The sequence below is a fragment of the Macrotis lagotis genome, chromosome 1, assembly GCF_037893015.1.
Source record: "Macrotis lagotis isolate mMagLag1 chromosome 1, bilby.v1.9.chrom.fasta, whole genome shotgun sequence".
Classification (NCBI taxonomy): domain Eukaryota; kingdom Metazoa; phylum Chordata; class Mammalia; order Peramelemorphia; family Peramelidae; genus Macrotis; species Macrotis lagotis.
This window is the reverse complement of record NC_133658.1, coordinates 499,173,540-499,198,418: the sequence shown is the minus strand read 5'-3', so window position 1 is coordinate 499,198,418 and position 24,879 is coordinate 499,173,540. Positions and strand designations below refer to the sequence as shown.

At 33.8% G+C, this 24,879-nt stretch overlaps 1 protein-coding gene across 3 annotated transcripts in view; it reads left to right on the top strand.

Annotated features, from left to right (window-relative positions):
- MORC3 (MORC family CW-type zinc finger 3) overlaps positions 1-24,725 on the top strand; it is a 77,310-nt gene extending 52,585 nt beyond the window's left edge. For 2 of the 3 annotated variants that reach the window (XM_074213940.1, XM_074213942.1), the window contains 7 exons: positions 8,986-9,108; positions 9,206-9,280; positions 18,893-18,938; positions 19,139-19,263; positions 20,600-21,509; positions 22,431-22,591; positions 23,170-24,725. In XM_074213940.1, the coding sequence (XP_074070041.1) occupies positions 8,986-9,108; positions 9,206-9,280; positions 18,893-18,938; positions 19,139-19,263; positions 20,600-21,509; positions 22,431-22,591; positions 23,170-23,323 (1,594 nt within the window). In that variant the 3' untranslated portion in view covers positions 23,324-24,725. The remainder of the gene's footprint in view (positions 1-8,985; positions 9,109-9,205; positions 9,281-18,892; positions 18,939-19,138; positions 19,264-20,599; positions 21,510-22,430; positions 22,592-23,169) is intronic. The other variant, XM_074213941.1, reaches the window with a different exon arrangement.
- Positions 24,726-24,879: the final 154 nt, after the last annotated feature.

Genomic DNA, 24,879 nt, shown 5'->3' with positions numbered 1-24,879 from the left:
TAATGCTTAGCTTTCCTTATAGTCATATATTTTTTCTGGAAAAAACATAGCTTTGTCTTTTACATACCTTTGTTGGTTATGGGGATGTCTCTGCTTTTCAGTATGTTATCCAGATTTACCATAGCTTTCCTTCCAAGGAGCAAGTGTTTTTTAATTTCATAGATGTGGGTGCTTTTGGTAGACCAAGAATAATAAAATCTGACACTGCTTCCATTTTTTTCTTCTGTTTGACAAGAAGGGATGGGACCAGTTGCCAAAAACTTAACTTTTTTTTTAGGGTTAAGCCTTTACTCTCCTTTTTCAACCTAATCAAGACACTTGTTAATTCTTCACTTTCTGCCATCTGCCTGTTATTTCTCCTGGCAATCTTTATTCCAGCTTTTAATTAATCCAGTCTGGCTTTTGTCATGATGTACTTTGCACATAAGTTAAAAAAGTGAAAATGTATAGCCTTGTCATACTTATTTCCCTATCTTAAACCAATCAATTGTTCCATGTTTAGTTCTAACTGATGCCTCTTGGCTCACATACAGATTCTTCAGGAGATAAGTAAGGTGATCTGGTACTCCCATCTTGTTGAGGATTTGCCACATTTTGTTGTGATCCACGGTCAAAGACTAATGTGGTTTATGAAGCAGAAGTAAATGTTTTTCTAGAACTCTTCGTTTTTTCCATAATCCAATAGAATGTTAGCAATTTGGTCTCTAGTTCTTCTGTCTCTTGGAAAAACTGTGTACTTTTCTGATAATTCTTGGTTGACATATTGCTGAAGCCTAGCGTGTAGAATTTTAACAATAACCTTGTTGATGTGTGAAATGATTGCAATTGTTTGATAATTTGATCATTACCCTTCTTTAGGATTGGGTCATAAACTGATATTTTTTCAATCCAGGGACACTGTTGAGTGCAACCCTTTTGCAGCATAATCTTTTAGGATTTTAAATGGCTAGTGGGAAGTGATAGAATTCTTGTTTAGCAATGTTTCCTAAGGCCCACTTGACTTCATTCTCCAGGATGTCTGACTCTAGATCAGTAACTACACTTTTTATTATTTTTCATATTTTTGATACTTCTTGTCTACCTCCATTAAGTCCCTAACTTTTTTGGTCTTTTTATCATACCCATTTTTCAAGAGATCTCTTGTTATTCCCCTCTTATTGCTTATTTCTATTTCTTTGCTTTGCTCATTTAAGAAAATCCTTATCTCCTTGTTTTTCTGCTTTCAGTTGGGTATATAACTTTTCTTGTCTCCTTTATGTTTTTCTTTCCTTCTTTTCTCAGCTATTTGTACAGCCTCATCTGACAACCATTTTGATAACTGCTCTTCTTTTATCCTTGGAATGTTTTATATTGCTGCCTACTATACAATACTGTGAATCTATGCTTATAGTTCTTCAGATACTAAATCTACCAGATCCCTTAAATCTCTTCATTACTTACATTTCATATTCTAAGGGTTGTTCATACCAATATGATGTGATGGCTTTCCTTAATTTCTTCAAAGTCTGAACTTTACAATAAGAAGCTAATGATCTAAGTCACAGTTACCTATAGATCTTGTTTTGTAATCAGTTTGAATTTAATATTGATCATTATTTGGTGATGTCCAGAAGTACAGTGGACTTTTGAGTTGTTGAAAAAAGAGTGTTTATTATGACCACAGAGTTATCTTGACATAATATTGTCTTTTCCTTGCTTCATCTTGTACTCCAAGGCCATAGCTGCCTGTTATTTCATTTATCTTTTGATTTCCTCTTTCAGTATTGCAATCCCTTATTATGAATGAATGATTTTTTTTTTTGATGTAATTTCTGGCAGATGGAGGTCTTTTCAGAACTGATCAACTTTGGCCCATTTGGCATCAGTGACTGGAGTTGAATGGTTTGCCTTGGATACAAACATAATTCTGTTATTTTTGAGATCCTAGTACTATTTTTCTCCTGCTTGACCACATTTGGCTTACTTACAGTCCATGTGCCTCTGCATTACTGATCTTTACAACATCGAACTGTCCTTGTAACATCAGACATATCCATAGCTGAGTGAGCTTCTTTTCAGTTTTGACCTAGCTGCTTAGTTCATTCTTGGAGCTACTTGTAGTTATCCTATCTTCTGCTCCAATAATGTTTAGGACACCTTTCAACCTGAAGGGCTTATCTTCTCAAGTCATATCTTTTATCATTTTAATGTCAATGGAATTTTTTTTTTTTTGGCAGAGATACTAGTGATTTCCCATCAGTGGATTCCCCATCAGGTTTGTCAGAACTTTCCATTATGATCTGTCTGTCTTGGGTAACACTGCACAATATAGATCATAATTTCAGTGATCTACACAAGCCCATTCAACCATGATAAGGAAAGATCCAGGATGGGAAACATTGATAAATATCTTATAATGCTCTGTAGAAAATAATTTGAACCAATATTTATTTCTTTTGATGTTTAACTTCTTTTGTATATAAATTAGTTTCTTTTGTTGTTCAGTCATTTTAATCATGTCTTAACCTTTGTGATCCTATTTGGGGTTTTCTTGGCAAAGATACTTAATTAGTGTGCCATTTCCTTCTCAAACTGGTTTCTAATTAGTTTCTCCATTCAATTTCCTGTTGCAGATGTTGCTGATATTGTCAGTAAAGCTTCAGCATTAAGTTTTGAGATCTCCTGGCTACATTTTTCTAGACTTTGGTGAAATTTGTTTTATGGCTATAAAAAGTTTATATATATATATATATATATATTTTAAGTATATTAATTTTTTCATTTGGTTGTTACAAAAACCTTGTGGTGCAGGTAATAAGCAGGCTTAGATGTCATTTAACTATAGTCACATTTTTAGTAATTGGCAGATGGTATCTGAATTTCATGGTCCTTTGGCACCAGATCCATTGCTTTTTCTCCTTTGAAACTTTGGAATAATCTATCTCACTATTCTCTTGTCTGTAAACCAGACTTGTTCTTGTCATAGGTTTGTTTTATTCATTTTATTAAAATACGTGTTATCACTTAGTAATACTACATTGTTTCTGAGGGAAAGAAGCAATGACATTCTTCCAGGAATTTTTTTGTTCCTGAGACCAATTCATTCTTTTTTTTTTTTTCTAAAGACTTTGCATGTAGCTGTTTGGACTTTGTGGTGGTCTTCTGAGTTCATATTTTGATCTTCCCTTTGAACACAGTAACTTTCTATAGTTAAGTCCTTTTTAAATTATTTACTCATTTTTCCAACTTATTACTTGACTTTTAACTTTTATGTTAAAATTGGGCTCTGCTCCTGAACTGGAGAGGATAGTGTCTCAAGTTTCAGGTCTTCTATGCTGCTGTTTTAGTGCTAATTCTTAGGAGTGGGTCTTTATGTGGTCAGTTCTTCCAAGATAGTATGATAGAAAGAGAAGTGTAATCTGATCACTGCTCTCCTCATTTTTGCTGTGCTCTGTGAGCGACACAAGCATTATTTTCAACCCTGGAGCTGTGACTGGAGTCCCCACTGCCCTGTGGTCATATGTTTGTGTTCTTTCTTTCCTTTGAATTGCAACCCAGGACATTGTGTATGAGCAGGGCATCAAAATCTTGCACCTAGTGTTAGTAAATGGTTCTCTGTAATCTCCTTCTGCTGTTATCCACAAGGCCTGCTGCTTGCTTGCCAGGTCATAGCCTATGTTGAACAGCACTTCACTTCCACCCTGGTTAAACAGAGCTTTAACCTTCTAAGTTATGGGCCAGTAAATTGTTTCACCCTGTCTTTTTGTTGGTTCTGCCATTCTGAAACTTGTTGTAGGTCCATTATTTTAATATTATTTTGAGGGGAATTTGAGAGAGCTCATGTGGGCCCCTGCCTTTACTCTACTATTTTGGTTCTTTCCCCCTACCCCAGACTTATTTACTTAATTTTTTTGTAAAGTTTATATAGTATTGGGTTTAATTGTTATTTAAATGTTTGTGAGAATTTATTTGTAAATACATTTCCCTTAGGGAGCACATTTCTGTCTAGTTTAGTTTGTTATTCTATGATCAGATTATTTAAGGGCTGTCTCCTGATGATCTGGGCAATTTATATTTTTGTAAATATCCATTTCACTTTATCTCTTTTACCGACACATCACTGGGCAAAAAGAGCTCCTCAAAATAGTTTTAATTTCATATTCCTTTGTGGTGTAGTCCCCCCTTTTCATATTTAAATACAATATGAATATACATTGATGTTTATATATAGCTGTATTTGTGTGTGAACACTTACAGATACATAAAGGATAGGAAATTGCATCTTTTTTCTGTGATAATTTCTTTGCCCCACTCATTTAGTTTCCAGTTAATTTTTTTGTCTATCTTTCTAAGACCCTTCATTGTATTTTTGTAATGTAATTTTTCAATGTAATTTTTATTGTATTATGGTCTGGTAAAGGTCCATTTAGTACTTTTTGCATTTGTATAAGATTGGTATGCCTTTATTAATTTATGATCAGTTTTTGTGAAAGTTCATTCATTGTACATCTGAGAAAAAAAAAGTAATCTCTTTTCTGTAAAGAGATCTAGCATATCTAACTTTGTTAAAATTCTACCATCATTCTACTCAACTAATTTCTTATTTATTTGATAGTTAATCTCATTTGGAAAGGGGATAGTTTGGCTATTTTCTCTTGTAATTTATTTAACTTTTCTATAAAGAGTTTAGATGCTCTGCCATTTGAGATCATCTTAATATAATTGATCCTGTGTCCTCTATGGAAACAATGATTGGTTAATTGGAAGAGCAAGACCCCAAAGCCCAAAAGGGTATGGTCTTGTGGCAGAGGTGGCCAAAGAAGAATGAATGAAGGCGGGGGAGAATAATTCAAGGACAGAAATCTCTAGGAAGGTAAAAATAATCAATAGGTAGAAACATGGGAATCAAATGTAAAAAATAAAATTAGAATTAGGCAAGGTAACTTCTAACAGACTCCCTTTTCAACAAACACTTAGGATAAAAAAGTTATGCTTAAAATTTTATACTTGTATAGTCTATATAGTGTATAAGCTTTAAATTGGATAAACACCTTTATGTAAAAGCTTATATTTTAAAATTAGCAGAGAATGCAAAGAGATAGTGAGATTTAAGGAGATCACAAGACAAAACTGACATTTTTGTTCATATAAAATTATAAAAGCATTTCTGAAAATCAGTGTGCCTAGAATATGAAGAGAAATTGATTTTTAAGAAGAAAAAATTCACAAAAGATATCTCTACCTATGACAACCATAAAAATATAAATCCTTGTCTTGCCTTTTTGAGGCAAAACAGTATTTTTCTTTTAAGCTTTATTATTGCTGTTTTTTTCTTTTTTACCAAATCATTTTTCCTTAACTCTGTCCCATTAAGTACTTTAGAAGTGAAGAGCAGATTGAGGGAGACAGTAGTTAGAAGCAAAAAGATTTTTAAAGTGATATAAAAGAATAGAATAAAAAAGAATAAAGGGAAATATACACAATTATTTTAACTATGAATGGGTTGAACACACTCATAAAATAAAGTGCAAATATCAGAATAGATTAAAAACCAGGATCCAGCAATATGTTGTTTATAATAAATACACTTGGAACAGAAAGACAGAGATAATTAAAATAGATAACTGGAGCAGATTAGGCGAAGTAAAAAAGGCAGTGCTAGGAATTACGAATTATGATGTCAAACAATGCAAAAGCAAAAATAGTCATAATTTAAAGAGATAATCAGGAACTCCATTTTGCTAATAGATATACCATAGATAAAGATTAATATTAAATTTTTGCAACAAATTTCTCTGCTAAAGCTCCTATTTCTCATAATTTTGGATAACTAAGCAAAATTTATAAAATAAGAACCTTTCCCCATTCATAAATGACTAAAACACATGAACCAGCATTTTTCAAAACTGAAAATGACATTTAATTAAATCAAAAAATGCTGTAAATCACTTATTGATTAAAGGAATGCAAATTAAAACAACTCTCAGGCACCACTTTATACCTATCACATTAGTTGGTGGGCATATGAATAAATAGGTACATAAATGCACTGTAGTTGTAAGCTGGTCCATCTATTTTGGAGAATAATTTTTAACTATGATGAAAGGGCTATCAAACTGCATACTTTTTTTTAGGTTTTTACAAGGCAAACGGGGTTAAGTGACTTGCCCAAGGCCATACAGCTAAGAAATTATTAGGTGTCTGAGGCTGGATTTGAACTCAGGTCCTCCCGATTCCAGGGCCAGTGTTCTATCCACTGTGCCACCTAGCTGCCCCTGTGCATACCTTTTGATCCAGCAATACCACTACTAGACCTGAGATCCTGAAAAGTCCAAACATAAAGGAAAAGGAATTATATATAGCAGCTCAACTGGAAATTGAGGGCATGCCATCAAGTCAAATGTATTGGTATAAGAAACAATGATGGGGGGAATGATTGCCAAAACTTCTATGAATTGATGCAAAGTGAAGTGACCTGAACTTTGAGAACATTATACATGGTAGTAGCAATTTTTTAATGATCATAAACTGAGAAAGACTTTGTTATTCTATTAATACAGTAATCCAGAAGTCTACCTCTAGAGAGAGAACTGATGAACTCTTGCTGCAAAATGAAGTGTGTGTGTGTGTGTGTGTGTGTGTGTGTGTAGGACTTTATTATTCCTTGCTTTTCTATACATGCCCATTTATATATTTAGGTATGTACATATTTACATAATATATTTCTTTTTCAATTTTACTTGTTAAAAAAGAACCATACTGGGGCGGCTAGGTGGCACAGTGGATGAAGCACTGGCTCTGGAGTCGGGAGTGCCTGGGTTCAAGTCCGGGCTCAGGCACTTAATAATTGCCTAGCTGTGTGACCTTGGGCAGGCCACTTAGCCCTGCTTGCCTTGCAAAAATGTAAAGAAAAAAAAAAGAACCATACTATTTACAATAAGTTGGCATTACTTAAAGTAGCTTAGCTTGTACTGTTTCTCTGATTCGAAAAATTCCCTCAGATTTGAGGGACTTTTGTTTCTGTTTTCAAGTATTATGTTTACACTAAAATGAAAAGTCAAAGTAATAAACAAACAACCCAGCAAGAATGTCAGTGTTATTGAATAAGGAAAAAGTAAATTATGGGAACTAAAGTGTTAGTATACTGAAAAGGTAAGAGGAGCCTAGGTTACTAAGGACTTTGAATGCCAAATGAGTATTTTGTATTTATTCCTGGAGGAAATAAGAAGCTGTGGAGTCTGTTGAAACTAGGGGATGTCAACCTACTGCTTTAGGAAAATCATTTTAGTAGCTGATGGAATTGAATGTTATTTGAGTGAAGAGAAAGACTCAAGCAGGTTATTTTAATAGTCCAGGTTTAAAATGATGAACACCTTCAAATGTATGGTGGCAATTTCAGAGGATGCAAAAAAAAAAATTGTCATTCCTTGACAAAACATTCTATAAAGGGGGAGTAGAGATAGCAAGGAACTTAAAATAACACCTAGGCAAATGGGAGGATCAATTTACTGTACCAGAATAGGGAAATGGGGGGGGAGTATTGAGGGGAAAAGATCTAGAGAAAAATGTTTCATTTGGACATCCTGTTGAAGATATCTAAAAAACAGTTATATAGGCCTATGAGAGAATCCTGTGAGATACCTCTGATTGGAGCACATGATATATAGATGAGGATCCAGCAAAGGAATCCGAAGGGAGGAGGAGGAGGAGAACCAGGAGAGGATTGTTGTTGTCCAAACTTGGAGAGAAAAAAGATTGAGGAGAATTTGAGAAAAAGGCAATTGGATCTTTGGTAACTTTGTCCCATGAAATCATTTTATTGCCTTTGAGGTATAATATGAAATTACTAAATTTCTTATTTGCTTCTTTTTTTTTTAGGGTTTTTTTTTTTTTGCAAGGCAAATGGGGTTAAGTGGCTTGCCCCAAGGCCACACAGCTAGGTAATTATTAAGTGTCTGAGACCGGATTTGAACCCAGGTACTCCTAACTCCAAGGCTGGTGCTTTATCCATTATGCCACCTAGCCGCCCCTCTTATTTGCTTCTTGAAGAAAAATTAGTGAACTAACTTTTGTAACTAATCCTGATATCATTCATTTCTTCCAGAACTATATCATTGATTGATCATTGGACAAAATTCTCTCATATTTAGATTTCCAAAAGATCCTTGAATCTTCTAGGTGTTCCAAAAGTGATCCTTCTTTGACTGATCTGTTTATGTCACTGTCACTTTGGGAATAAAAAAAGGGACATAGAGTTTAAAGACTGTTTTCTATTTTTATTTGTCATAGCTAAATGATTAATCACTTAATTCATTTAGTGGTAATGACTCTTTCCATACTTAGTTACGATATTAATACTATACAGTCTGGTATTTTCAACCTTTTTAGTGTGATAGTCCTTTCATTTGACTAGTTAGTTATAAATTTGTTAGAATTCCTAAGAGAAGAGTACCATTTTGTTTTATTTTATTAAAATATTTTATTATTTTTCCAACTACATGTACTGTAGATTTTACTAATCATTTTTACAGGTTTTTTTAGTTTATAGTTTTTCTCCTTCCCTTCTTTCCCTCCCCCCTCCCCTGACAGAAAGCAACCTGATAAGAGCTCTATATTTACAACCATTCTAAACATAGATCTAAACATAGATCAATATTGAACATGTTGTGAAAGAAGAACCAGATCCAAACAAAAGAAAGCAAACATTAGAGAGATAAAAAGAGATAAAATATGACAACTTTTAAAATTGGAAGACTATGAGCTTTGGTTTTTCATTCAAACTCCACAACTTCTTTGGATATGGTTGGTATTTTCCATCACAAGTCTTAAAAATGTCTTTGATTATTGTGCTGCTGAAATGAACAAGTCCATTATGGTCATGACCCTATGTTGTTGTTAATGTGTATAAATTGCTCTGAAGAGCACCATTTTGTGAGGAATATTAAAGTATAAAGGTAACTTACCAAGTAACCAAATTCTCATACCAGTATTTCATGTTCTTTATAGAAAACGACCCGACCAGACATGGGTTCAGTGTGATTCTTGCCTAAAATGGCGAAAACTACCAGATGGAATAGATCACCTTCCTGACAAATGGTATTGCTCCTTGAACCCTGATCCACAATTCAGGTAGAGTTGATTTGTAGATTTTATTTTGTAATGGAGGTGAGGTGAACATGTGTGAAAAGACACTAGTGACATTTTTTTCCATTGACTTTTTAAAAAGGAGTTGTACTGTCCCAGAAGAACCTGAAGATGATGATTTAGTGCATCCCACATATGAAAAAACCTACAAAAAAAAGTAAGTAGTGTAACAATATCTTGATAACAAATTTATTTAAATGCTTGGTCTAATCACAATAGTACTTATTTATGACTTGCTACATGAAAAACATTGGGCTTGAAAATTTGGTTCAAGTTGTCTCATGTCTACTGAAAGTGCTATTCTTGACAAAAAGTAATTCATTGATAAAGAATCTATATCTTCTTGTCTTTTCTGGTGCTGTTAGTGTCAATAAAACTTGAAGGCAGAGAATTGTTGCAGGAGCTTCCAGTGCTGGTTATTTTGAAGAGTTGGTAAAGGAGTTCTTGACTGCTGTAATAATAGAACATGGTTTGACATCTTGTTTGTGTGTGTGTGTGTGTGTGTGAGAGAGAGAGAGAGAGAGAGAGAGAGAGAGAGATTTTAAATATGTGCTTTAAATAATTTTTTTATGTTAACTTTCCTTCTTTGATGGGTTAATTTGACAGAATTATACATTTTTAGAATTGCAAGGGACTTCAGGTAGCCATCTCTGCCTGTTAGGAGAATTTTCAGCATCCCAAAGCAATCCATTTCACTTTTGAATAGTTCTGGATTTTTAGGAAATAGATTTCTTGGCATTAAGTAAATTTTATCCATTGCTTCTGAGTCTTTCCTCTGGGACCATCAAAGCAAATCTAATGATCTCTTTCCCATAATAATTCTTCAGATATCTGAAGGCATCTCTCATGTTCCTCTTGAGTCTGTTTTTTAATGTGATTAAACATAACATAACCCAGTTCCTTTACAAGATGGACTGACTCTTAAAAATTTATTAATAACCTTTTCCCCCCCAGAGTGATTAAAATGGTTTTTTATTAAGATATCTTAATGGCACATCTCTCTCAAGGTGGGAGAGGGGTGAGGAATCCCCAAAACGGAAGGTCTTTTATGTAGTTCTAAAGGCTTTGTTCCTGCCCTTTCATGCCAATCATAGGCTAGCATCACAATCTAATTGATGTATTGGTCCCTATACATTCTCCCCCACCCTGCTCATTATACTAATGAGCAAGAACAGCTATCTCTTTGAGCATGGGCAAATGAGAAGGTCAAGACTCTAGGTTAACTTAAAAACACGTGGGGCAATCTCATCCCTTTTTGATTAGATCTTTTATCTTTTAACTTAATTCAGTGTCTGCCCATAGGCAATATAGGCAGAGTCAGGTCTTTGTAATGTAACCCAAACAACCACATATTCCTCACAATTCTCCCCCTTTTTTAATAATGAAAATTTGGGGGTTCTTAGTGATTTCTTTCTTGAATAGCAATCCTTATTAGTGACATACTGCCGAATTTTTCTTCTGTCAACATTTTTACTTCCCAGTTGGCCAGGTGGTGCAGTGGACAGAGCACAGGCCCTGGAATCAGGAATATTTGAGTTCAGATGGGGCCTCAAACACTTAATAATTACCTAGTTGTGTGGCTTTGGGCAAGTCACTTAACCCCATTAACCAGCCTAAAAAAAAAAAGATTTTTACTTCCTCATTATCGGAGACATAGACCTGTCCTATTTTCCAGGTTTGCTCCAGGGGAACAAGCTAGCTTTCTGATGTCTTTCACTATATGCCTATTGTCATCTATCTTTAGGCAGCAACTTGATAAATTCAATTTATCACAGACTTCTTCTCCAGTCAACAGATTGTCTAATATAACTCTCATTGTTTCCACTACAGCTCATATTCCTTTCCTTAAACTAGACTTTGAAACTGTAATTGTCCTTAGAATTTTCCTTTCTTCTTCTTACCTAAATATCCCTTCTAACATAAAAATTAAGGAAACTTAATTCCTATCTTAACATGTGGCTGACAGCAGGTAACAGAGCCACACACCTAGCCTATCTGGCTATTAAATCCACTTGATCTAAAACTTCTTTATTAGATATGCTTATCATTTTACTATAAAGATCCAAGACATCAAAGGAAAATTCCTTTATAGAAACAATTATTGAATACCAGCGTCCAGGCAGTGGTCATGGGGTAGTCAAATGTCTTAAGCCTGATTTATTTTTCCAAGTGAGTCATTATACAAATGTCACTTTGGGGAAATCAAATCAAAAGAGTCCAGCCTCAGGTCATACCAAAAAGCTGCCCCTTTGACTGTATATCCCTGTCACCTGACATCTTCAACCCAATGTGTTGTTCTTGGCTACAAGAACAAGACATTGACTCAGTAACACTTCCTTTTCTCTAACCATTCTGGTGTCTGACATAAAGAGAAAATTGATTAAAAGTCTCATGATCAGGGGTGGCTAGGTGGTGCAGTGGATAGAGCAACGGCCCTGGAGTCAGGAGTACCTGGGTTCAAATCCAGCCTCAGACACTTAATAATTAGCTAGCTGTGTGGCCTTGGGCAAGCCACTTAACCCCATTTGCCTCATCAAAGAAAAAAAAATCTAAAAGTCTCATGATCCAAAATAGTTGTTTTATCTAAGTAGGACTTCAAGTGAGTTCAATTCACTCAATTCCAATTATAGTCTTAATGAGGTCGAAATTAATATACTCCCTACCTAAAGTTCTTGATTGTCCTTCCCGGGTCCTAGCTCAAACCAGAAATTTTGGCCTGACAGGCCTCTTCTCCTACCTTTTACTCAAGGTCTCTACATTCTCCACACCCACATCCCTTTGTCTGAAATCATATGATGGTATATTACATTCCCTTTGGCTAGAAGACCCTCCTAGCCTCCTTTGGCCAGGCCAGGAGATTGCCTATCATCTCCTAAATTCTTACAATTCAACTAAATATTGTCACAGAAAAATCTCAAGTTATCTTTGTGTTTCTCTTTCTCATATTACAAAGATGCTTTTACTTCAAACAACCAAAACTTTGTAATATATATATATATCCAAAATATTCCTAACTCTCTCTCTGTCTGTCTCTGTCTCTCTCTCTGTCTCTGTCTCTCTCTCTCTCTCTCTCTCTCTCTCTCTCACACACACACACACACACACACACACACACACACACAGCTAGAAACTTATATACATAAACTTGTTTAGCTATTAGCCATCCTTAAAATACAAATGATTATTTTTGTTTTTGCAAGGCAATTGGGGTTAAGTGACTTGCCCAAGGTCACACAGCTAGGCAATTATTAAGGTCCTCCTGATTCCAAGGCCAGTACTCTATCCACTGCACCACCTAGCTGCCCCCCAACATGCAAATTATTACTTTGAGAATTTTTTAAAACTATTAGAAAATCTAGGTGACTTTAAATTTCTAACATGTGTTATTAATTCCAATATAACAAAGCAGCAATAAGAATAACACAAATTACTAGGTTGTACAAAACAGTCTTTCCATTATTACATTATTCATGAATCCACAGATCTATCCCAAAAGGGGATAATTTTTGATATTTCCCTTATTTTCCTTCAAAGTAATCACATGTAAATTCCAGACTTTAACAATACAGTATTTAAATAGCTTATATATTCAAAAGAGATAATTACATATTGTAAATATAATCTCTGCACTTACAAAAGAATATCACACAAAAGTTACCTTACAGTGGAACCACATAATTGCTATTTGTTTAGTCATTTGTCAGAGACCCCCGTAACAGTTGTACTTAGATTCTCCAAGAATCTAATATCATATATATTACACAACTATACAACTAAACTTACCAACAATTTAGTTTGATAAAAGCTTTAGAGTACCTTATACAGGGAATCCAGCACTCACATTCCAAAACTCCATTCAAAATAAAAATACAGTTGTTATCATTATTGGCCTTAACATTAAAACAAATTAGCTTCTGCCCCCCCAAATCAATCAGTATCCCTTATAACTTATGTTTTTTTCCTTTCAGTAACACAATACCACATTCCTTTAACTCAAAGATGTTACAATAAAGTTTAAAATCGCTAACCAGTTTAACAATCTAGGTTATTTAATTCCTCCCATTCTATTCAAATTGTCAGAATGTAACAACAGTAATCCCCCTCTTTTAAAATTCTCAGAGTGATTCCCAGAAGTCCAGTTCAGAAACCTTAAAAATGGAGTGAGTCAGAACTTATAGGCTATGTGGCCAGAGCAGAGACATTCATCAAACATGATTTCCTTTCAATAAATGAGTCCTATCCCTGATTATGGCACCTTTAAGTCTCTCCCCCCTCCTTCCACCAGTGGGGCACTCCTCAGTTGAACTCAGTTTAGAGTTCAAGTCTTAACAAGATGATGGGTGGAATCAAGACTTTCACATATCCAGCCTACCACCCCCTCCCCCCAACCCAGGGAGAAAACATAGGATCTTTCCTAGACATAAGAATAAGAAATCTTCCTTTTTATAACTTCTCAATCTTTCCCTTAAAAGTTCTTTCTCTCTTAAACTCTCCATACCAGCGTAGCTACTTCTGGCTCAGTGAGGGAGGGGCTGTGCTCCACAAGGGGGATGTTGCAGACCTATTTCTCCTCCACCTGCTGAAACTCCTCGGCCCAACTTCAGCTCCTCCATTTTGATACTTAGACTGAGTCAATCTCCAGACCCAGAAATACCTAAAGACCACTTTCACAAGGCAGGACATAGAACAAACACAGGAACATTTAAACTCATTCATATAGCACTGGATCCAATCAGCTTCCTTTGGCTTCCAGCTACCGACAATGATGCTCCCTTGCCTCATGTATCCACCAGCAACCTTCCTTTGATGAGCTTTGGGATTTGGGGGAAATTCCTGGAGAGAAATCCCAAATCCCCCTCCTTCCCTTGGGGTACCCTTATCAACCTCTTGGCCTCTCCTTCAGGATAGATCTCCCACCTGAAGGACTTTAAAGCCAGCCAGGGCAGTTCTGGACACCACTACTCTGGAGATTCCCCTTAACTACAGTTCTTAAACCCCCAGATCTTTTAATCATTTTTGGCTCCAAACCTGGACCAATCTTCCCAAGCAAAGAACACAAGAAAGTGGGCTTGAAATCAAGCCATTTGTGTGCATTATTTTCTTGTGTTCTTCCGGGAAAATACCAGGAAAAGAGATTTGCTTTATAATAATATTGTGGATGAGGGCTCAAATTATTATAAATGGCTTCTGAATACTGAGACCAGAGTTATTAAAATGGTTTTTATTAAGGTATCTTAATAGCACACCTCTCTCAAGGTGAGAGAAGGGATATTAATGTCCTTCATTTAAAGTGTATTTAAAATTGAAGACAATATTCCATGTATCATCTGACCATGGCAGAGTACAGTGGGACTAACAGTCCTTTATTGAAAACTACACTTGACACTATAGACCAAGATCAATCACATCAGCAATTTTGATTACCATGGAAACACTGCTGACGTGTGCTAGATTTATTGTCTATTCAAACATTTAGATATTTTCAACTATTAACCATACATTCTGGATCTAGGGAGTCAGTTTTTTCAATTAAGCTTGAAAGATATTATATATTAATTTCTGTTAAATTTTATCTTAGAATCAGCCCAATACTCAAACTTGTCAAGATTTCCCTGAATCCTGGTTCTGTTATTCAGTGTGCTATCTATCCTTTTCAGTTTCGTATCACCTACAAATTTAAAAAGCATTATTTTCTCAGTCTTTCCCCTTCCCTTTATCTCTACTGAAATAAAAGAAAAAACCAACAAAAGATTAACAAAATTCTAACTCTGACAGTATCCAAAAATATGTCTCATTTTGCAACTGTCATTTTGCACTTTCTCCTTAAGTATGTTGTCAGTATGTAAATTGTTCTCCTTTGTTGTGCTCCATCAGTTCATATGGATCTTGCCACTGATAAAAATTTTAATTAACCACCCTATGCTAGTTTTACTAGAAACTTCCTACCATGTGATCATTGAACCATAAACAACTATTCTTTTTTTCAACCATTTCTGAATCCATCTTTCTTGATTACTGTTTCATCCACATTTATCTTTTCCATAAAATAACATGAAAGATTTTCTCCAATACTGTGCTGAAAACTGCAAATGATATCAAGCATTCAACAAACATTGATAAAACCCTTGCAAAGTGCCTAGGATTGCATTATTACTGGATGTAGAAATATTATTTGATATAACCAGTCTCTCTCATAGGATCTTAAATTGAAGAAAACAAGTACATATGAAGATATAAAGAGAATTTATAAATATTAATAGACCCAAAATATTTAAATTTAAGATACTTTAGGAAAGGCTGTATGCATAAATTAGTGCTCGAGCAGCATCTTAACTAAAATGAAGGACTTCATAAGAAGTAAAGTGGGATGTCTAGGGCAAGGGCAAAGAAATGGGAGTTGTAAAGTTGTATGGGAGGAAAACAGAGAAAACTGCATCACAGAGAGGCAGGCCAGTAAGTCTGGAAAGATAGTCTGGTATCAAGCTATGACAGGCTTTAAGGGATAATGATAGAAATTTTTTATTTCATACTACAGGCAATAACCACTGAAGAATACAGAGGGATATAATTTGGCCTGTACTTAAGGAATATTACTTGGGCATCATTGCATAGGATAGACTGGGGAAGTGTGATTTACTTGAGGCAGTCAGACTATTGAATTAGAAAGATGTTGAAATAGTTTCGTGTGTTTGTGTGGTGGCGATGTGAGTGGAAAGAAGGAGGTTACATGCAAGAAATGCTGTGAAGAGAGATTTGGTGACTGATCAAACGTGATGAAGCAGAGTAAGTGATCCTAGATAATGCTGAGATTATAGACATGGGAGAGTGGATATATAATAGTTATCAGTTCTTTTTTTTGATAGTCTAGAATAGAAATATGTTGAGGAGAAATAATTTGTTCAATTTTACACTTTTAAAATTTAAGTTGTTTGTGAAATTCAGGTTTAGAATGTTCAATAAGCAAATGAGGATAAGGTTAGAAAACTGAAGCTCACAGCTGTAGGTCAGCCTGGATATATATGGTGAGTTATTTACATAAAGATGATATGAGTTGATGAGGTTATCAAGAGTTCAAGTGTAGAATAAAGTTTTGGAACAGAACCATGGGGGAACTCTTAGTTATAAAACATGATAAAATGAAGGGGTAGCCAGTAGGAGAACAGGGAGAGGTTAGTGTCATGAAAATTCAGTGATCGTACATATGCATTGATAAGGATGAAGACTGAGAGAAGATAACCAGATTAAGCAATTTAGAGTACATCACTTAATAATAGCTTTGGAAAGTGTCAAAAGTCAGATTGCCAGGGTAAGAGGAGAGGAAGTGGAAGCAGTGAGTTAACAACAGATAAAATTTTTTTTTTTAAGATTGGGGAGACTTGGGCATGTTTGAAGGAATATGGAAGGAAACGTTTGACAAGAGTAGATGGTAGGTATCTGCAATACTCCCTTCCATTCAGCTCTTAGTTTAGTTTACCTTGCTGAAATTTAGTATAAGTTTGAACTTCCACATGAAGCCATTCTAATTTTGAATAACCTCTACTGTTTCTTTTGTAGATATTCACTAATCACACCTTTAATGATCTGTTACTGAATTTTTTCCCCTTCTGTAGTCATGAGAAAACAAGTCTATGGTGAATTAGGAAATACTTCATAATACTTTTTTACTTAGTGCCAAACCCTGAAACATATAAATATAAAACATCCTTCAAGGAGTTTATATCCTAAAGAGGGGAGACAAGTTCAAGATAAATAAAATGATAGGGAAAGAGAATTGATTTAATATTACTCCTAGCTTGGAGGTTAAAAGGATTGTTATATGGTGGCATGGAAGAAGCTTCCTAAGAGAGAAATAAAAAGTTAGGCTTGTCTAGAACTTCTGGATCTCTAGATACTTTAGAGATGACCAGGTATACTAGGTCATAAGAAGCATTCACCATCAGGACAGAATAATGGTCATAAGCAACCATTTTTTTCTTGTACCCATAAGTATAGCCCACCATAGCTCTAGTGTGGGTCTGGACATGGACAAGAGTCAGGTCGGATAGAAAAACATATGCAAACATGCAAGCTTGGGAAGTGAACATCTACCAACTTTATTTTTGGAAACTCAGACTTTTTATAGCAAAAATTTATCTCAGGAATGACCAGTTAAAGGAGACCCAGTTTCACAATTTCCTGGGTAAATTTACAATATTTGTTCTTAGAAATCTGCATACTTCTCCATCAGAAAAACCTTTTTACAACCACCTCAGAGCCACAGATTATCTCATGTCAGGGTTTGCTGGTGAGCCAACAGATCCATACAGTGAGCAATAATCCATACATATCTTTGATGGAAAAAGGCACCAAGGAGATGTGAATATCGTTCCCAGGGGCTGGCCCTCTACACATAAGTGTAGGTTTTCTGGTTCAGTGACATGATGACTTTGGCAACTGATCATTCTGCCTTTCCTCTTGGGTCATTTGTCATCCAAACATCCACTCCACTGTGGTCTTATCCCTTTTTTCATTCTCCTTTTGTGTAAAGTCTAATGAACAAATTTTTCTTATATTCTTAACTTTCTTTGATAGCCTTAGCTCATTCATTCTAAGCTTCCCTGGTACTATTTTTTTAAACTGCTTTGCTTTTATAGTCATTTTCTGCCTTTTTCATCTTACATATATTTTAAAAATTTGAATTGGTGTGTGATTTCCATGTGCAGCCACATTGAACTCTTAGACAACTTTTTTCATTTCCATTTTCTTTCCATTTATATCTTTAGAATTTCATTAGTTGAGGTTCATAACCCTGCGGAGCTGTCTTCTATAAAAATTTTGATATAGACCTTTTGAAATGTTTTCTCATGACCTCTAAAGTATCAGACAGGGCCAGGCTGCTACCACAAACTGTTGAAGGGAGTGGTCACTTCTTCCAATGTTCTCTTCATTTCCACCCTAGCACTTGGTTCTTGTTAGTGAGAACCACATTCAATATAGACTTTTTTCTTCTTAGTTCCTCTATTTAAAAATTTTTTCCCAATTGATGCAGTTCCTCCATTTTTAAAAGCATAAAAGTTATTAACTGCCTTGCTTTTGGCAGAACAACCACAGAAATTTATATATTCCACAGTTTTTTTCAGATGACAGAATCACTTTATCTTTCCATTGATCTTCACCCAAATGGTTTCCTCCTTTGAATAAAATATAATAGAGTCATATTCCAGAGCCATATTCTCATCAAGATTTTCATTCCACCAAAAGCTTGTTATTTCTCTAAGAGGTCAATTTTTCCTTTTTGTTAGGACTTCTCTTCCCTTTTACCTTTTGCTCAGGGTCATTTGTGTCTAGACATCTGAGGCTGCAAGTTTTATTACCAGATCCTTTCTTTGATTATGTCTGCTTTGAAATGAGCTTCCTTCCTTGTGTTCTTTTTAACTTGGTAAATAAATCTTCCTTTCCTTGGCCCTTTTTTAGTTTAAACAAAGCTTTTTTGATTAAATTTTTAAGACACTTGCCAATACCATCTAGTCAGCCTTTGTTAGCTATATTCACTGGAACTTAGTCTAGCCTTGATGAAATTCATCTTCCAAATAGGAGCAATCCAAGTTACTGAATCTTTAATTTATATTATGTGTTGTTATACTAGTAGGTATTGCAACTATTTCTAGAAAGGAATGGAAGAATTTATCTTTTTTTATTTTGTGCTATTAGGTGAGATAGTAAAACTTATTGTTGGCATACTGTTGGTTCATTTCATCTAATTTTTGTTCATTTTTCTTCTCATATTAAGAGATAAAGAAAAATTCAAGCTGAAACGACTAGAGTTTAACTCTCAGGTAACCAAATCTAGTTTGGCATGATTATATGGAGATGTGTGACTTTGGTTTTAATATCTACAATTTTGTATTTTTAAAGAAATGTACTGGTTTTACATTATGTTGTGGTAACATCAGTAATCTTTAAGATAGTTCAAAAATAAAAAGGGGGGGAAAAAGGTTTTGATATACTTCCCAAACAAATTATACTCTTTCTTCAGACTTGTAATGAATTATTACATATGAGAAACCACTCTATCCCTTCAAGTAAAGACTTCACCACCCCAGTGAAAGAAAGCATTCCAAGATCACATCAATCATCTCAGTTGGATCTTGATAACAACAGGTTAGTTTTTAGTAGGTTATGCTTATAACCTTTAATTATGAGAAGAACCTTTCATTGATACTTTGGACAATAATATAGTTCTTCTATTTAGTTGTATTTGTGTAAAATCACAATGGGTACAAATTACATAGTATTTAATTTCTAAAAGTTTTCTTTCACCTTCACTATGAGTATAAATTATGGTGTTTGATCTGATTTTTATGTGCATAAATGCTAACAGTCAACCTCTTTTTTATGTGTTGTATACTCGAGGGAATAAAAGTACTTTAAGATAGTCTGATATTGTTTAGCACTTGATTTGGTATTAAATTTAAGAACAAGGAAAAAATACAGAAGAAATAAAAATACAGTACAATTTTGTGGTGTTGAGAAGAGATTAACCCACTAAATCAGACAAGATGGGGGGGGACCAAGGGCACTAAGTGGTAAAGTGGACACACTGCCTGGCATTAAGTTAGACTCATTTTCCTAAGTTGAGATCTGACCCCAGACATTTAAGTAGCTGCTCAGTTTCCTCATCTGTAAAATGAGCTGGAGAAGGAACTGGCCATTTATTTCTACAGTTCATTCTACAGCATTTGAATTGAAGACTACCAATTGAAATTCATTCAATCCAGTTCTGTGGTGGAAAACTGGGGGAAAACTATTTAAACTGTCTTACTCTCAATTCTTTTCATTTGGTAAAAGAAAGGATCAATCTAGTTTGATATTCAAGGGTTCCTTCTAGCTTTGTTTTATGTTTTCAGAACTTTAAAATATAGTCAGTTGTACAATTATCTCAAAATTCCTTTAAAATGTACCAATTCATCTTTAAATTTTTAACTATTGTGGCATTTTTAACTTGCCATACTTGGGCAAAATAATTATTTGACATAGATAGTAATATTTTTCTAAATATAGTGAAAGGCCTATGAATTACAAAAAAAGGAAAAATTGTGGAAGTTGGCCCCTTTAAAATTGCTGTCTTAATTTAAAAAAAAATACATTTTGGGGGGCGGCTAGGTGATACAGTGGAAAGAGCATCGACTCTGGAGTCAGGAGTACCTGAGTTCAAATCCGTCTTCAGACACTTAATAATTACCTAGCTGTGTGGCCTTGGGCAAGCCACTTAACCCCATTGCCTTACACAAAGCCTAAAAAAATATATATTTTTTCAGTACCTGAGAATTATTCTTCAATATCATCAAGTTTTTGACTAAATGCTGATTAATAAGATAGTGAGTCATTATCCCTGAAGCAGTTTTTGCAGAAACCTTTAAATTGTGCACTTAAGAGTGATGGTATTTTACTTGTCTTAAAAGGCACATATACAACCAAACAATTTTTCATTTTCCAGCTTGAACAATTTTTCATTTTCCAGCTTAAAACGGAGATCTTCTGGTTGTTTGACTGTTTCCAATACAAAGATAACAAAATATGATGACATTGTTGGTGATGATGATGATGATGATGATGATGAAGATGTAATTATCTTAGAAGAGAACAGTACCCCCAAACCTTCTGTAGATTCTGATGTTACAATAGTAAAAACTGAACAGATTCATACAGAGCAAAGTGATATTCAAAGTGAGAACATTCCTGATAAAGAACCTTATGAGTCAGCTAGTTCACTAATCAGTTCAGTATCAAATTCTGCATGTGACTATGAACAGAAATCTGCTGCAACTCAAACTGAAATTCCAAATTTAACAGTTAAAAAAGAAGAAGCTCTTGAAGATGACATGGATGAACAAGATGGTACACAGCAAGCCATTTTGGAACCTGAAGCAAGGCAAGACATTGTGAATGTATTTGATAACTCTACAGGTGACATTGCATTTCAACTAAGTGAACTCAAAAGTGAGTTGCAGCTTGTCAGTGAAGAAAAAGAAACTTATAAAAGACAATGTGAAATATTAATGGAAAAAGTGAAATGTTTAGAAAAGAAGATAGTTGAAATGAATGATAAATATGTGAAAAAGGAAACTTGTCATCAATCAACTGAAACTGATGTTGCGTTTTTACCTGAAAACGTTAATGGAAGTTCTGAAAATCCAGAACAGATGGCATTTCAATTTGAGCAAACTTTGAAGGAGATAGAAAAGTTGACAGAACACTGTAACACTTTACAAAATTTAAAAACTGAATGTAGTAAATGTTCAAGCAGTGAGACTAAAACTGAGGTGGATGAAATGGCTGTGCAGCTTGATGATGTTTTTAGACAACTGGATAAATGCAATGTTGAAAGGGAGCAGTATAAAAATGAGGTAAGATATATAATTAACATAAGTTAAAACAGAAAAACCAAATAGGGTTATTTGGAATTTAGAGCATAATGAATCATTTAAACTAGTAGTTACTATTCTAATTTAGAATTTTTAATATAATGGCAAATGTTCATTAATACATTTCTTTAGTGCTTTTCTTATAATTCTGGCTCTACATTTAATTTAAAATAATTCAAAGATCAAAACTACTTAGTCATTTTATTTATCAAGTGGATCTAAAAAATATATCAATACCCTTATGAATAGTCAATAAAACTACTTTTATTTGGATCAATGTACAACATGGAAACAAAATAAAGACTGACAGATTGTTTTCCGGAGGGGAGGGGAGTAAGATTGGGAGAAAAATTGTAAAACTCAAATAAAATCTTTAATAATAAAATTGTACTTTTACTCAAAACTATTCCATTAAAAAGCATACTGTGCTAAGGGCACAGTGCTAGATCTAGGAAAATATAGCTTAACTGTGTGACCCTGTGACATCACTTAAGGAAAAATATCTTGGAATAATAGTACCTAATTCCCTGGAGTTATTGTGAGGATAAACTAATATTTGTAAAGTATTTAACAAACCTTAAAAGTGTTTCATAGAAAATGATTATTTATTATTATTATTATGCTAAAAATGCACAAAAATTAAGAACATCCATTTACCTTTTCATTGTAATTCTTTATCTCTTCTCATATGATTTAAAGAAAATAGTTGTGTGTGTATTTTTAATCAGTTTTCACTTGAAATGGTTTTTTTTTTTTGGCTTAGGTTTTATAGTCAATTACTTTATCAGGTATTTATTTACTTGTTTCGTGATTGGTGGTTTTTAAAAATCAGTCATATTTGTATTTTAATAGTGTTTTTAATTTTGGAAATAGAGGATTAATTTATTTTCATTTTTCTTGCAGGTGGAATTATTAGTAATGGAAAAGACACAAATAGGCTTTCGATGTGAAGAACTCAAAAATGAAGTTGAACAATTAAAAGCCACCATTTCACAAATGACAAACACAGATGGTTCAACAACTAGTAACATTGAAGCTTCTATGAATTATTCTGATGGGGAAAGGTAATGAGCTCCTCTTTCTTGGACAAGTAACTTCATCTAATTGGGCTTTAGTTTTCTTATCATTGGAGTAAGGGGGATATGACTAGATAATCTTTTAGATTTCTTCTAGCTTTAAATCTATACTCCAAATTTATTTCTTATTTTTTAATTTTTTTATTTTTTTCCCATGTTATTTGTCATTAAGGGGTTATTGAATTTTTGTGTGCCCAGCATTCTACAATGTAGAATTGTAGAAGCTACAAAATAAAAATGTTTTAAATTCTTCCTCTTCCCAGGTTATTCTCATTTTCATTTAGGAGGCAAAAATAAGTAATTTAGAGAATGATCAAAGAAAATTTATAACTTTGTTAAGAGATTGATGATCATTCATAATAGTAAAGCTTTCTGAAAATGGGATATATTAGACCCTGGAGGAGCATTCTTGATGTCCTTTTACTTTTTTGAATTATTCCTTTTCTGTTGGTTTATTTTAAAAATTATATTATGTATATTTTGAAATTTCATTCCAACCTTAAGTTCAAGCATGATAAGATTTATATATTTTATATGTGTTTTATGCTTTATATTTGTGTTTGCAGCGTCAAACTTCGATCCCTTCGAGTTAATGTGGGCCAGCTGCTGGCTTCGATTATGCCTGATCTAGATCTACAGCAAGTAAATTATGATATCGATGTAGTTGATGAAATTTTAGGACAGGTCGTTGAACAAATGCATGAAATCAGTAGTACGTAAAGTATTATATTTTCTGCAAAATAATTTTTCTCAGTATTTCTGTCATACAGTTTTCAAGATGTAGGCAATGTTATTCTTTTTTAAAGGTACAGAAGGTAATATAACTAAATTTAGTACTATGTATGCCTACTGAAAAAAAAATATTCTATGCACTCAAATATTCCATAACTTTAAATTATACTGAAAGGTGTTAATCTTTAGCCAGAAATTGTATTACAAATATAAATGTATTTATAATTAAGTCTGCATATATTTTTTATGATGATGTTGGGGACTTAGGTGTTTTCCCTAAGAGCTTTTCCCATCACCTCAGACCTTTGTGCAATCTTTCCAGTCCCTCAAATTATATTTTTCCCCCTAAAATGAGGGTTGTGCCACAGTTTAAATGGAGAGTTTTGTTTTAGTGTTCTTACAAAAAAAATTTGGTAATTTTTACTTTAACCAGCCTATTTATGTCTGAGATTTAGTGCCTGCTTTGTGAACCATCTTTAGCAAATGGCAATTAGATTCTTTCAGATGTTTTCCTGTCTTTGAAATTGAATATTCTTTAAAATAATGTAGCAATAACAGTGGTTATATAGGGTTTCTTGAAGATTTGTCATTATATCTATCATATTATTTACCCTTTGGTCCTATTTTAATTTCAGTACAGGATTTTCTCCTGCAGTTTGAATTACAGAAGTATTTTTTTTGTAAAAATATGGAAAGATAAGTTTAAGTATTGAAAAATTAGAGGGTTGACTATAACAAATCTTTAATAAAAATCATGAAACTCATTTTTGTCATGTGAAAAATGAATGCAATTTTCTATTTATTTTTAATTTTTTGAAGTTTCTTGTATAGCTTATTTTTGGGGTGCTTATCAACTTTTTGCTATAGGATCTTTAGTAATATTTCATTCTTAGTTATGTTACCCGTTTAAATATTCATCACCCTTAGATTAAATTGGAACTGTTGCTCTACTGTTGCATACTATATTGCATTATTATGCTTTGCATTTGCCACATTTTGGTGGGATTTCTAATATGTGACTGTTTTGTTACATATAAGCAGACATGTATATATAAACAATTCAGAACCGTATTTTTCTCAATTAAAATATGGGGTTTTTTCAAATCATTTTATTATTTATTTTTTTTTAAACAATTCAATACTCGTTTAGGATATGTTTATAAGGTACGCATAAAATATATTTAGATCATATTAAGGTATTAAACTTTATGGTACATAAGACCCCCCCATCTCCCCCAAAGCCAGCAAGTAATTGGATTTAGTTAATATCTAGTTGTTAATCAGAAAGTAATTAAAAGTGTATTTTTTGTATAAAATGGTTTTCTGTCAAACTTGTATTTGTTCATTTTTTTTTAAGCTTGTAATAAATTGCATAATGGCTAACTTCAGACACCATTTTTAAAAGTGATCTTAACTTTGGGCTGCTTGATGGTATAATTGAAATTGGGGCGAAATGAAATTGGTTCAGTTTATGACTGGTCTTCCAAGGATATATACCAAATGCTGTCCATATCTGGCATTCTAAATGTCTATTAAGACAGGGA